At 49.9% G+C, this 13,467-nt stretch overlaps 1 protein-coding gene across 1 annotated transcript; it reads left to right on the forward strand.

Moving 5' to 3' along the window:
* Positions 1 to 8,908: 8,908 nt before the first annotated feature.
* Positions 8,909 to 13,445, forward strand: NDUFB7 (NADH:ubiquinone oxidoreductase subunit B7). The gene is made up of 3 exons (XM_016162108.2): positions 8,909 to 9,101; positions 12,661 to 12,829; positions 13,257 to 13,445. The coding sequence occupies exons 1-3, from the start codon at positions 8,990 to 8,992 to the stop codon at positions 13,387 to 13,389; spliced, it is 414 nt and encodes a 137-aa protein (XP_016017594.2). The 5' UTR covers positions 8,909 to 8,989; the 3' UTR covers positions 13,390 to 13,445.
* Positions 13,446 to 13,467: the final 22 nt, after the last annotated feature.

Raw genomic sequence — 13,467 nt, forward strand, 5'->3', positions numbered from 1 at the left:
CAACCAACCATCTGATAAAGATGAACTGGAACTTGAAGCAAGCATAATCAGTCGGGAAGATCTATGGGAGAAGCTAGGGCTTATGGAAGTTCTTGTGCTATGTATAATCACGAGAACTCTATATGAGAGAATCCTGCAAGAAGAACTCTATAGTAAATAAAGCTCTATGGTTCTAACATCCCCTTCCATTAACTTGCATCCTGGCACAAAGGCCAGAGTGTGCATGTTGCTTGCCTTGTCTGTGTGCTCTGGGTTGCAATCCTTTCTTTTTCCCAAATAAATCCTTTTGATGACAAAATACTTAGTCGATGTTATTTTTCAGTCAACACTTCTGACTCCTCCAAACTACCCTTTTCATTATTCACTGGTTGATTTGGCAAGTATTTATTAAGCATCTAATGTGTGCTGGCTCCATTCTAGAAACAGGAGTACAACAATGAACAAGACAGACAAAATCCCCTGCTCCACCAAGCTTACATTCGAGAGGAGAGAAGACAGGTAAACAAGATAAATGAGTCAAATGGATCTCAGGTTAGATGGCAACTAGGTGTCACTAATCTCATTTTATAGATGGATAAACTGAATCTCCCTGAAAGGGGAAGTCACTTCCCAAGATCATACAGAGGAGTGAGCTGGGACCTTAATTTGCCTCTCTGGGTCTCCTCCCAGCTTAAGCACAGAGAAAGGGAAGAGGAGAGGAGACATCCAGAACAGGGCAGGGCTACCTGGTACAGCTGTGGCAGGTTCTGTCCTGCATAACAAAGACCACAATGTAAATACTGCCCCCAGGAGTCATAAAGGGCACAAGAATCACGAAGGCATGCCATGACCTGGAGACAGGTCACAGGTAGCCCTGGAAAGGAAGTCTCTTCTCGATCACCATTGGTCTAGTCTTTATAGCTTGCTTTTTCCACTTAATATATTGTAGCCATTTCCCTGTTTTGGCACATGAAAATCTAGCTCAACGATTCTCCCAAGAGTGATCATACCAGAAACAATGCCATCACTTGAGAACTTGTTACAAATGCAGAGTCTGGGACCCTACAACCCAGACCTCCTGAATCAGACACTTCTAGGCTGTGTCCAGCTTTTACTCCACATAAAAAGGAGAGCCACGGGAGGGTTTTAGCAGAGGAATAACATGATCTGATTTTCCTTTTGATAGGTGCACCTTGAGAAAGAGCAATTAGGGAAAATAAGGACAAGGAGAGAGCTCTGCAGTCATATTGGGGAGAATTGGCATTGCGTTGGATGAGGCTAGCAGCCATGGAGGCAGTGGGAAGGGTCGTGTTCTTGAAAGATTTCAACGGTGAAGCCACAGGCATTTGCCAGTGATTTGGCTGTCTGAAGTGAGAGAAGGACAAGAATGGAGTATTATCCCCAGTTTTGGAGCATGAGCACCCAGGAAAATGGTGTTATGTCTCCCACAAAAAAAATTCATACGTTGAAATTTTATCTCCCAATGTGATGATATTAGGGGGTAGATCTTTGGGAGATGACTAGGTCATGATAGTGAAGCCTCACAAATGGAATTGTGCTGGTTGGAAAACTACTACTTGGCTATGTCCATAGGAACATGGCGATGTCCATGGGAACATAGGCTGTCACCCATAGGAACATAACATTCTAACAATAAGCTTTCTGCTTTTGTACCCCCGCTTATGCACCTGACCTGTGAGTTGACAGGTAATAAATAGAAGGATGGACCTTTGTGTTTAGACAGAATGAAGAATAGGATTTTGGGCTTAAAAACTCTGTACCTCTACATTTCGGGGCTGCTTAATTTGGGATCTGTGTACCCCTGGCAGACCCAGCTGGCTGAATAAAGAGTGTTTCCTATAACTCACTGAATTCTAGTGGCCCATGTGTCTTTCTGGGGCTGGCAGCTACAACAGAATGAATGCTTTTATAAAAAGGACACCAAGGAACTTTCTCATCTCTTCACTACGTGGGTACATGGCAAAGAGTCAGCCATCCGAAATGTGGAAGAGGGATCTCACCAAAACCCAACCATGCTGGCACCCTGATCTTGAACTTCTAGCCTCCAGAACTGTGAGAAATAAGTTTCTGTTGTTTATAAGCCACCCAGTCTTCAGTAGTTTGTTGTAGCAGCTCAAATGGACCGAGACAGCATGTGAAGCATGAGAGCCCACCTGGAGGTGCCCGGTCAATGGTTGGACACAGACATACACCTGCAGTTCAGGAGACAGGACACATCTAGAGACAAATTTTGTGGTTGTCCACCTAAAGGTGGTATATTTGTTTTCTAGGGCTGCCAAAACAAATGACTACAAACTGAGTGGCTTAACACAACAGGAATTTATTATCTCACAGTTCTGGAGGCCAGAGGCATGCTCCTTCCAAAGGCTCTGGGGGAGATTCTGTTCCCCACCTCCTCCAGCCTCTGGTGACTCCAGGCTTTCCTTGGTCTGTGGTCACATCACTCCAATTTCTGCCTCTGTTTTCACAGGACCTGCTCCTCTTTCTGTATCTCCTCTTCTGTTGGTGCCAAATCTCCCTCTTTCTCTTATAAAAGACACTTGTCATTCGATTGGCGGTCCACCTGGCTAATCCAACATGATCTCATCTCAAATCCTTAACTTAGTTATGTTTGCCAAGGCACTTTTTCCAAATAAGGTCACATTCCCAAATTCTGAGGGTTAGGGCATGGATAGAATGGGGCAAGGGGGCACCATTCGATCCCCTACAGGTTGTATTTAAAGCCCCACATGGGATTATGAGTAGAGTAAGATGCCCTCCACCCCTACTCTTATCTTCTTGTTCATCTCTGTGTCTTCAAGGTCAGAAATAGCCATTCATAAAAGATGTATGTAGTATTAATAATAATAATGTCACATTTACCTAACTCTATGTGCTCTGGAAGAGGAGCCTTCCTCCTGGGATACTTGGCATTCCTTGGCTTATAGAAGCATCACTCCAATTTCTGCCTTCATCTCACGTGGTGTTCTCCCTGTGTGCATGTGTGTGCCCAACTTTCCCTCTTCTGATAAGGACATCAGTCACTGGATTAAGACCCACCTGATCCAGTATGATCTCATCTTAACTTGATTATATCAGCAGGACTCTTATCTTCAAATAGTCACATTCAGGAGTTCCAGGGATTAGGAGTTCAACATATATTTCAAGTGGGACACAATTCAATCCACAACACCTTGTCTAATGAAATTTATTGCTGCATAACCAGGTATCTTTTCTCAACATTGCCAAGCTCCCATTCAATGGCTTCTCTTTTGTGTTCCAATGCAAAATTTCAGAGACAGTAACAAATTAGCACATTTATTACAGTTGCAAATTGAAGTCAGTATTAAACAATGTGTTATACTCTTAAATTTGTATATATGTAACCCTTTATGCAACAGGTATGAAATGTAATATCAATTCTTTACAGTGGCAACTAAAAGGGTACTAGAATTGCAACTTGTTTATTTTTGCAAAGAAATATTTGCTAGGATTTATAGTTTTATTTAAAAGTTGTTGTGGTGTGATCAAATCCAAGACCCACGGAGCCAATTGAGATGAATTGTGAGCCTTTGTTAGCCGGTGGGCGACTGACTCTCTACCACGCAGGGTTAGAAGAGATCAGCCCCGAGCTCCCAGAAGAGACAGTTTATATAGCCACCAGCACATCCCTGAGCAGATCACCACACCCTGGTTAACAGTTGGCCGTTAGCATATCCTTGATCAGATTACCCTGGTTAACAGCATCTCCTTGATCAGATTACCACACCCTGGTTAACAGAATCAGAAGTAAATATTTAATATTGGCTTACTGGAAAATTATCCACCCATAACATTCCCAACTAGTTTTCTAGGGGGATTCAAATCATTGAACAGTAGGTCTAGGCCTCATCTAAAGCTGTACAAAGACCCCCTCATTTTAGGATGGAGAGAATCAAGACAGTCCAGACTGGACCCTTGACAGTCTTATTTTTAGTGGGTCCTCTGTCCAACACAGAGTCCATTGTTTTGATGTCTGTGGTGCATACACAGCCTTGATTCTGGTAAGGTGAATCCAATGACGGTGTCCAGCTACCTTGACTGCGGTGGGTGTTGTGAGGATGACAGGAAAAGGTCCGTCCCAGCGGGGCTCAAGAGAAGCAGGCCGTACCTTTCTCACCCAGATCCAATTACCTGGAACGTGGTTGTGTGGCTGGACTGGATGCTGAGCAGCTGTTCTGGTGGCAGAGACCAGTTGGTGGGTCTCCTGTCATGCGAGAGAGAGAGAGAGAGCTTGCAAAGATTTAAGCAGTGAAAAATTATGAATTTCTGTTCGCCAGTTTCCAGCTTGAACTTAGTTAAGGTTTCTTTCAAGGTCCTATTCATCCTTTCTACCTGTCCTGAACTCTGAGGCCTATAAGTGCAAACCAATTTCCAATTGATCCCTAACACCTTTGCTAGAGATTGGCTGGTCTGGGCGATGAACGCTGGGCCGTTGTCGGACCCCAGTGTTATGGGCAGGCCAAATCAAGGCACTATTTCTGAGACTAATTTCTTTGCTACTACCTGAGCGGTCTCCTGCTTGGTGGGGAAGGCTTCAGTCCATCCTGAAAACGTGTCAATAAACACAAGCAAGTATTTGAATCTGAAGTTTCCCAGGCTGACCTCAGTAAAATCCAACTTCAAATGTTCCCCTGGTGCTTGTCCACGAAGTCTCGTCCCTTGTTGTATTTCCTTGAAGGGCTCTGGATTCACTTGTGCCCAGATGTGGCACCAGGCTGATACCTGCTTGGCCATTCGTTGCACCCTCGGAATGTAATAGTCTCTTTTTAACAGTTCAGTTAACTTGGTTCCTCCCAAGTGAGTGCTCTGGTAAACCTGGGTTATACGGTCTCAGCTCAAGGCCTCAGGTACTACAATGCGGCTGTCCGGGAGCCTAACCCACCCAGCAGATTCTTCTTTGCCTCCCAGATTGTTGCATAGTTCAACTTCCCCTGGAGTGTAGGTAGGGGGTGTCTGTTAGCACTCTGGGTGGTAGGGTCAGCAGAATGTCAATTGGCCCCACTGGTTTTTGGGTAGCCTCTTTTTCTGTCTCAGAGCTTGAGTTCTGGTGCCCTGGGCAATGGATGATTGCCGCTTTCTTTGACAGCCAAATTGTCTCAAGAAGGGCCAGTATTTCCTCTTTATTAATGCCCCATGTATGTGTGCCGTGGCAAAGGCATGCTTGCTGTCCATGTAGATGTTAACGGTCTTGTTTCTACCCCACCGCAGAGCTTGAGTCACTGCTACTAGTTCAGCCCTCTGAGCTGAAGTGCCATGGCTTAGGGCTTGTGCCCAGATGACAGTCTCAGTGGTAACCACTGCAGCCCCGGCATACCTGACTCCTGAGACGAAGCTACTCTCATCCGTAAATAGAGTAGCGTCTGGATTTGACCAAGGACTGTCTGTCAGGTCCGGTCTGGTGCAGGTGACATTCTCTAGGACCTCAAGGCAGTCATGCAAGGGTTGGCATCGTCAGGCAGTAGGGTAGCTGGATTGAGTGCGGTAGTTTTCAGGAATTGTATGTGAGGTGGGTTGAGAAGCATGACCTGATACTGGGTGATCTGAGTGTTGGAAATCCACCGGTCCAGTGGGTTGCGAAGCATTGACTAAACTGTGTTTGGGGCAATAATCTGGAGAGTCTGCCCTAGTGTCAAATTTAGGGCTTCCTTAGAGAAGATTGCAGTGGCAGCAATTGCCCTCAAACAGTTGGGCCATCCTGCTGCCACGTAGTCCAATCTTTCGGAGAGCTATGCAACTGGTCGCTTCCAGGGCCCTAGGGTCTGCGTCAGGACCCCTTTAAAGTTATCCTGGGCTCCCAGGGGCTCATAATGTAAGAGCCCTGACCTCCTCATTCTGCATCCTCAAAAAGGAGAGGGGGCCCTTCTTTTGGGGGGCTTATCCTTTTTCAGGGCACTCATTCTTCCAACGTCCCTTTTTCTTGCAATATGTGCACTGGTCCTTTTCTAACCCAACTCTCCTGGGTGCCTGTCCTCAGCCTCTGCCTTTTCCTGGCAGTCCCTTTGGCTGGGCTTCTTGCGTGGTTGCAAGCAGGACCTTGGTCATCTTCTTAGTCTGTGCTATATCTACCTCATCTCTATTGTTAAATACTCATTGGGCTATCTCGACCAGCTCAGATAGGTTTTTTCCTTCAAACCCTTCCATCCTCTGCAGTTTCTTTCTAATATCTGGGGCCAACTGACTGACAAAGGCTAAATTCACAGCCCTCCTATTATTAGAGTCCTCTTGGTCAATAGGGGTATATAACTGGTACGACTCTAAGAGTCGTTCCAGGAACGTCGCCAGCGACTCATCCTTAGTTTGGGTCGTCGGCAGGCAGACCGGAAGCCCTGGAGAAGAAGCTGGCAATACCATTGGAGAGCCTCCTCACCTTGGTCGGTGTTGGGGTCCCAAGGCAGACGGGCGTTCGGGAGAACATGTTGGATGCGGGTCGGATCAGTGGAAGGCTGCCCATTGGGCTCTAATACTGCCTTTGCAGCCTCCCTCTGGATCTGCTCCCGCTCCTCTGAGGTAAACAGGACCTGGAGGAGTTGCTGACAGTCGTCCCAGGTCAGCTGGTGGGTAAAGAAAATAGTCTCCAGGAGAGAGGTTAATCCCTGGGGTTTCTCTGAGAATGAGGGGTTCTGGTGTTTCCAATTGTACAGATCGTTGGTGGAGAAAGGGACATAGACCATGAATGGCCTCTGAGTTTCTCCCCCAACTAGGGGACCCAATTGCCGGAGTGGGGCCAGGACTGCTGTCCGGTTCGACAGTCAGGGACAGTATCAGAGTATTGTGGGGGTTGGTACACAACCCCAGTGTGGGTGTGGGTAGGACTCGGGAGGGGTTCTGCCTCCCTGTTAGATGGAGATAGGACTGGGTCATAAGGAGCATAAGGGGGTGGATTAGTGATCTCAGGGTCCTTCCTCAGGGGGTAAAGAGGGTTAGGTCTTTGTCTGGACAGTTTCTTTTTTTGCTCCTTTGGTGTAGAGAGAAGGACAGACTTGGGAGTCATCTTTGATTTTTTTCCGCTGAGGCAGTCCTTCAGATATTTGGGGGCATCAGAAACAACATCCACACATCGATATATGGAGCCTGATCAGGGTGGCCAGGATTTCCGTAGATAATATTCCACACCTGAAAGGCTGTTTGCAGGTCGAGTGACCCCTCTGATGGCCACCCTGTTCCAAATGTAGGCTGATCTAACTGGCAGAACCTCTGAAGGTCAAAGGGAGTGACACTGGCTCTGTAGGCATGGGCTCGTCTCCTGAAATCCTTAAAATGATTAAGGAGGCACTGGGGGGGGGGGGTAGGATGATTCCAGGAAGAAGCTTGACTCATGTTAATAAAAACAGGCAGACCCCCACAAAAGCCAAATAAGCCAGGGCTAGGATCAGCTTCTGACCTAGCGTCCAATCGAACGGGGCCACGGAGGCCAGATCTAAGGAAAGAATTAAAATACCACACATTGATATATGGAGTACGTTTATGAAAACCAAGGCAACAAGAAGGTAACAGTACATTTTGACCAGTCCGGACAGACAAACACAATACAGACAGACAAGAACAGTAACAGACTAAGGTAGACCAGTCCGGACAGACAGACACAATACAGACAGACAAAACAGACTACAAGTAACACAAAACCCTAGCGTATCTGGCAGGTACTGGGTTAGGATCTGACGTTTCAGACCTGACCATACTAGGGAATTTGGCTGCATCCAGCCTTCCACTAGTTCTTAGGGCCCACAGACAGGAACAGGTCTAAACTGAGGCTTAGATGAACTCTAGGGCTTACCAGCAGACGGATCTAAGCCGAAACTTAGATGTACCCTAGAGCTCACAGACAGACAGATACTCAGGAACCTGAATACCTGTAATACCAGAAGTCAAGTCTGACGTCTCAGACCTTGACCGAACTAGGGAAGTTTTGCTCCGTCCAGGCTTCCACTCGTTCCCCGACAGATACCCAGAAACCTGGGTACCTGTAGTGCAGTCTGACTCACCGGTGAAGCTGCTCCAGATGGCTCGTGCCAAATCGTTACAGAATTGTACCTTTTGTCCTCCTTCCCTCCTGGGCGAGTCTGCCTGGCATCTGGGGCTGAGGACCGTCTCTCAGTGGCTGTCCCCTAGACAGGGCAGGCCCTCGCCCAAGGTGGCCGGGGTCGTGGGTCTTAGGAGATCTCCCCCTTGGAGATATCTCACTGGGGCCTCCAAATGTTGTGGTGCGATCAAATCCAAGACCCACGGAGCCAATTGAGATGAATTGTGAGCCTTTGTTAGCCGGTGGGCGACTGACTCTCTACCACACAGGGTTAGAAGAGATCAGCCCCAAGCTCCCAGAAGAGGCAGTTTATATTGCCACCAGCACATCCCTGAGCAGATCACCACACCCTGGTTAACAGTTGGCCGTTAGCATATCCTTGATCAGATTACCCTGGTTAACAGCATCTCCTTGATCAGATTACCACACCCTGGTTAACAGAATCAGAAGTAAATATTTAATACTGGCTTACTGTAAAATTGTTCACCCATAACAAAATAACTTTATTTGCTTATTTAAATTAAATTAATTAAAATATTTAATTTGAATAACTATTTAAACTTTTGATATTCACTAAATACATCATTGGTACAGAGCAGGGGTTTTTTTTTAAACAAATTAGAAGGTTATCAAAGAAAAACAATTTTTTTAAAATATGATATCAAAAAATTTTTCCCCTCCGGATATCAGGGGTGCCCAGAGGTTTCCAGAGGCAAGAAGATCCCCACAACTGATGTCCACCCGATCCCACACGGGGGCGCGCCGCGCCTTGCTGTCTCCGCCCCGCCACCAGGTGGTGCCAGAAATTCCGCAGGCCTCTGAGGTCGTTCATCTCTACGATCCTCGCTGCAGCTGCGCAGCCCGGAAGCTGTGGCTGGCGAAGGGGTGTGCTTCCGATTAGGAGCTAGGTGACCTCGGCTGCCGCAGGGAGCTGCAGCGACAGCAGCCATGGGGGCGCACTTGGCCCGGCGCTACTTAGGCGATTCCTCAGGGGAGCCAGACCCTCTGCGGATGCCCACCTTCCCGCCTGACTACGGCTTCCAAGGGCGCAAGGAGCGCGGTGAGGCCAATGCGCAGGCGCGACCGGCGGGAGCGGCGCGCGGGCGCCGTAAGGCCGGGATCCCCAGGGCTGGGTTCAGCTCTGACCTCGACCGGGAGGGTGCCAGAGGACTCGCGTGACCCTGCCTGATTATGGAAACATAGTGGGCAGAGGACATGGTTGGAGTAAAAAACCTGGAGCGTGAGTGGCGATATGGAACTAACGAGGCGCTCGGAGCTGGCCTTTGTCCTCAAGTCAGTGGGGAGCCGTGGGAGGGTTTATGACGGAAGGGAGGTGTTCATTGCCCCTCTGTCCTGGTGTCACTGCTATGTTTAGGTATGCACAGGAAAACACAAGGGGTTCGCGCCGTACATACTGTCCTCCACGTTTCTTTTTTTATGTAGTCATATCACAAGCATATCGAGCGCCAGCCCTGGGCCAAGTCCCAGGCTGGGCACCACGATGCAGCAGACCCTGACTAAAGAGAACTTTCAGCCCTCGGGGGAGACAGCGACACCAGGCAGATCTTGGGGACGGCACCTGGGCATATCAAGGCAAGCTTCCAGGAGACGATGGCTGGAAGCGAAACTTGAGGTGCATGAATAGGATTTGACCACACGGAGACCAAGGAGAAGGGAGGACCAGTGTTTGTAAGCAGTGGAGGGACATGATCAGATTTGTTTTGTCAGAAGTTCGTGCTGGCTGCTGGGTAGGCGATGACTTGAAGTGTACAAAGGTCTGGATTTGAGAGTACATTGGGAGGTGGACTCCTCCAGTGGCCCAACTCCTGGCAGTTGTTCAGTCCTGACTGAACCTTCAGTCCATCCATCCACTTACCTCCTTGCATGTTAATCCTTCCCGTTGCCTTTCGCACCCTGCTTTGCCCATAATCTGTTTTGCATATACAACTCCCCTGCTCTTCTCTCTCTCGGCTTAACCCTGGTTAACCTCAGCTCTCCTTGGCTCCTGTCCCTGTATAGCTGAATGTCCTGGGAGAAAAACACTCAATCTTTGTGATTCCCCAGTCGACCCTTCCTGCTGCTAGCTTTCCTGTTACATACATTCCCTGGCCCTTCCTTCTCTCACTCCCTCCCCCATACCTTCTCTCTCAGGCTCAAGCACCTCCTTCCCACCCCCTTTAAGCTAGTCACTTTGTATCCTCTCATTAAGAAAATAGCTGTCAAAAGAGCTCTCATGGCTCCCTGCATCCCTGGGACTCCCCCTTCTCTCCTGTTACTTCAAATGATCCAACCCTGCTTCAGACAAACCCCCTTGTACCCTCCATCCCATCCTCATGTACCCAAGGGCTTCCCCAACCATTCTCCCTCTCTTGCAACATTGATTTTCCCATTAACATGCGAATAAATTACACTGTTGCTTTCACTGTTTTAAAATCCCCTCCTGGCCTACCTCCCCTTCTAACCATCCCAGTTTGCTGCAAAAGCTCTTGTCAAGTTTCTCACTCATACAATCTCGCTGAGCTCCCTTGTCCATTCTCAGTTCTAACCCCACTGCTGCAGCAACAGCCACAGCTAATCCCTGCCACTTCCTAGAAGCCCCTCCTCACCTGGCTCCCAGGACCCTGCAGTCTGGCCCACCTCCCTGTAGGCTCCTTCACTGAGGAGGCTTCTTCCCCACTTCCCCATCTCATAAATGTTGGGGAGCCCCAGGGCACAGGCTGTCTCCACTGTCCATTCCCCACTTCCTGGGGATCTCTGTTAGTCTCCTGGTTTCAGATGCCTTCTGTGTGCCAGTGCTCCCAAGTGTTTATCTCCAGCTGGGCCTTGACCCTGAACCCCAGACTCATGGCCCCCACTGCCTGCTTGGCGTCTCTGCACAGTTAACGGGCATCTTCCACTCAGCAGGTTCAAAACAACTCCTGGATGTGAGGGTGATCTGTCTGTGACATCTGTCACCCCATTGATTGCCAGGGTTGATTCAGCTGATCTGGCTGGCTAGTCAGGTGCCCCCTTCCTCCCTCACCGCTCCGTGTTCATCCCTCTGGAAGCTGTGCACTCAGTCGAAGAGGACAACCTTCCCTGATGGAGGAGAGGACCGTTCTTTGGTCAAGGGTAGAAAAGTAGCTGCACTCCCCTGCTAGAACCTCCAAACAAGTCCTCAAAACAGAAATCCTGACCTCCCCACCAAGCCTGTGCCTCCCATCCTGCTCAAGCCAAAGTGTCTGGGGCATCCCAACCCCTCTCCTCTCACCTCGAGGCCTTTGCACCTGTTTTGCTATTGGGAACGCTCTTTCCGCAGGTGTCTGTGGGACTCACTCTCTCACCTTCAGGTGCCACCTTCTAAGGGACCCCTCATTCTAAAGTTGTGACCCACCTCCCAACACTGCCTCTCTCTCTTTTGCTTTATTTTTCCGATACTTTGCATTACGGACATTCTGTGACACTATCTCTACCTGTTCTGTCTCTTCCCTCCAAAGGCAAGATCCTTGTCTACTATGTTCCCTCACGTATCCCTAACACCTAGCACATAGTAGGTGCTCCATAAATCCTGTTGATTGGTTATTGCCAGAGCACCAGGTGCTGGCAGGGCCACATTGCCATGGAAACCAGCAGGGGCCTGGGGCTCTTCAGCCTATAGGGTGGGAAGTGAAGCTATAGGTTAAATTGAGCAAAGGCTCTCAGCAAGAACCTCAGGAAGCCAACACCATAAAGATGGGTAGAAACGCAGGGAAGGTGCGGCAGGGGTCAGGGGAGCCAGGGGGAAATGTTGGAAGCTCGCTTTCCTGGGGTCTCGCCCTCGTAAGAGCCATGTGTGGGCAGTGCTTGATGGAGTGTGGAAGCTGGAGGGGGTAGGATCTAGGGGCTGCAGGGACAGGAGATAAAGACCTGAGCCTGAGGGAGACAGAAACGGGGCTAGGAAGCAGAGGGGAGAGAAGCCAGCGGGGGAAGATTACGGGTGAGCTGGGAGATCACCAGCACAGGGTGTGCGCCCACAATTTCTAAGGGCCCCATTCAGCCTCTAGAAGGTCGATTTGGTCCAGGGTCGAGTTTGCCAGTTCGGTGGGGCCCAGGCCCAAGGGCTAGTTCAGCTCTCCTTGAGGCGGGCACTAAACACTGTACATGTATAGCTCCTTAACGCTCACAGTTGACTTTGGAGCTGGAAATTGTTAGTCATTAGGAGGAGGAGGCTGAAGCTCCAAGAGACCACTCCCTGACAAGAGGGCAGAGCTGAGATCCAGGTCACCCTGGCAGCCCACTGGGTTGTGCATTACAGAGGGAAGCCCTGGGAAAAAGTTGTCTCTGCAGGGTGGGGCTGTCTGGAGAGTGACCCCAGGGGTGGAGGAGGGGAGACGAGGATCCAGTGTGGATGCTGAGGTGACCCTTACCATCTGGGCCTGTGTCCAGGCTCACCTTTGTGTGAATTAGGAAAGGACACTCTGTCAGAGAATGGCCATTATCCACTGCCATCTGCTGCCATGGCGTCGACGAGGGACACTTCTGAGCTGATTGCAGCATGGGCCTGCTGGGTCTCCCTGGAGTCAGGGCATGACAGGGGGCCTCCAGCAGTTACGCTTGGAAAAGCCCGCCTGAGCTGAGCCCTGCCCGCTCCCCTCCCACAGAGATGGTGGCCACGCAGCAGGAGATGAACGACGCGCAGCTGGTGCTCCAGCAGCGGGATTACTGCGCCCACTACCTCATCCGACTGCTCAAGTGCAAGCGTGACAGCTTCCCCAACTTCCTGGCCTGCAAGCATGAGCAGCACGACTGGGATTACTGCGAGCACCTTGAGTGAGCTGCACACTAAGCTGTACCCTCCCCCCCCATTCCCACCTGACCCCCAGCCAGCAACTCCTGAGGCAAAGGACTGTGAACTAAAGTTTCTAGCCAGGCCCCACCTTAATCGAAAGAGGGCTCTCAAGGGGCCTATTGAGAGGGCACAGGGGAAGAGTCTGGGTGGGGCACGTAGCTTTGAAGCCACCTGGAGGAGTGGCTAAGCCATGGTTTCAGACGGGAGGCCTGGGGCACACTGGTATCCACCAGAGAGGCTGGGGGCATACCCCACACTTAAACCATGGGCACACTGGTCTCCCTGACTTGAGGCCTCCCTAGAGTGCTCTGGACAGCTGTTCCAGCACCCTCGGCTTCTCAGGGCTATGGAAGGGAGGGCTGCACCTGAGCAGACAGCCTGAAACCCCTTCCCATGCTCTGCCCACAGCTACGTGATGCGAATGAAGGAGTATGAGCGGGAGCGGCGGCTGCTCCAGAGGAAAAAGCGGAGAGAGCAGAGGGAGGTGGACCTGGCCAGAGGCCAGGGACCCGGTGAGGTGGCCCCCGAGGTGGCCCTGTAGTGTGCCCACCCACCACCCTGTGGACCAGTAAAGAAATAAAAGCCTCCAAACTCTCAGCCTGAATCCTGTTCCTTCCTG

This window comes from Rousettus aegyptiacus, unplaced genomic scaffold (genome assembly GCF_014176215.1).
Source record: "Rousettus aegyptiacus isolate mRouAeg1 unplaced genomic scaffold, mRouAeg1.p scaffold_m13_p_16, whole genome shotgun sequence".
Taxonomy (NCBI): Eukaryota; Metazoa; Chordata; class Mammalia; order Chiroptera; family Pteropodidae; genus Rousettus; species Rousettus aegyptiacus.

What these genes read in the sequence shown, in the direction of transcription:
- NDUFB7 (XM_016162108.2), top strand. Translation starts at nt 8,990, where the DNA reads ATGGGGGCGCACTTGGCCCGGCGCTACTTAGGCGATTCCTCAGGGGAG. An exon ending in CCAAGGGCGCAAGGAGCGCG is followed by an intron (nt 9,102 to 12,660) that starts GTGAGGCCAATG and finishes CCCCTCCCACAG; the next exon opens with AGATGGTGGCCACGCAGCAG. An exon ending in GATTACTGCGAGCACCTTGA is followed by an intron (nt 12,830 to 13,256) that starts GTGAGCTGCACA and finishes CTCTGCCCACAG; the next exon opens with CTACGTGATGCGAATGAAGG.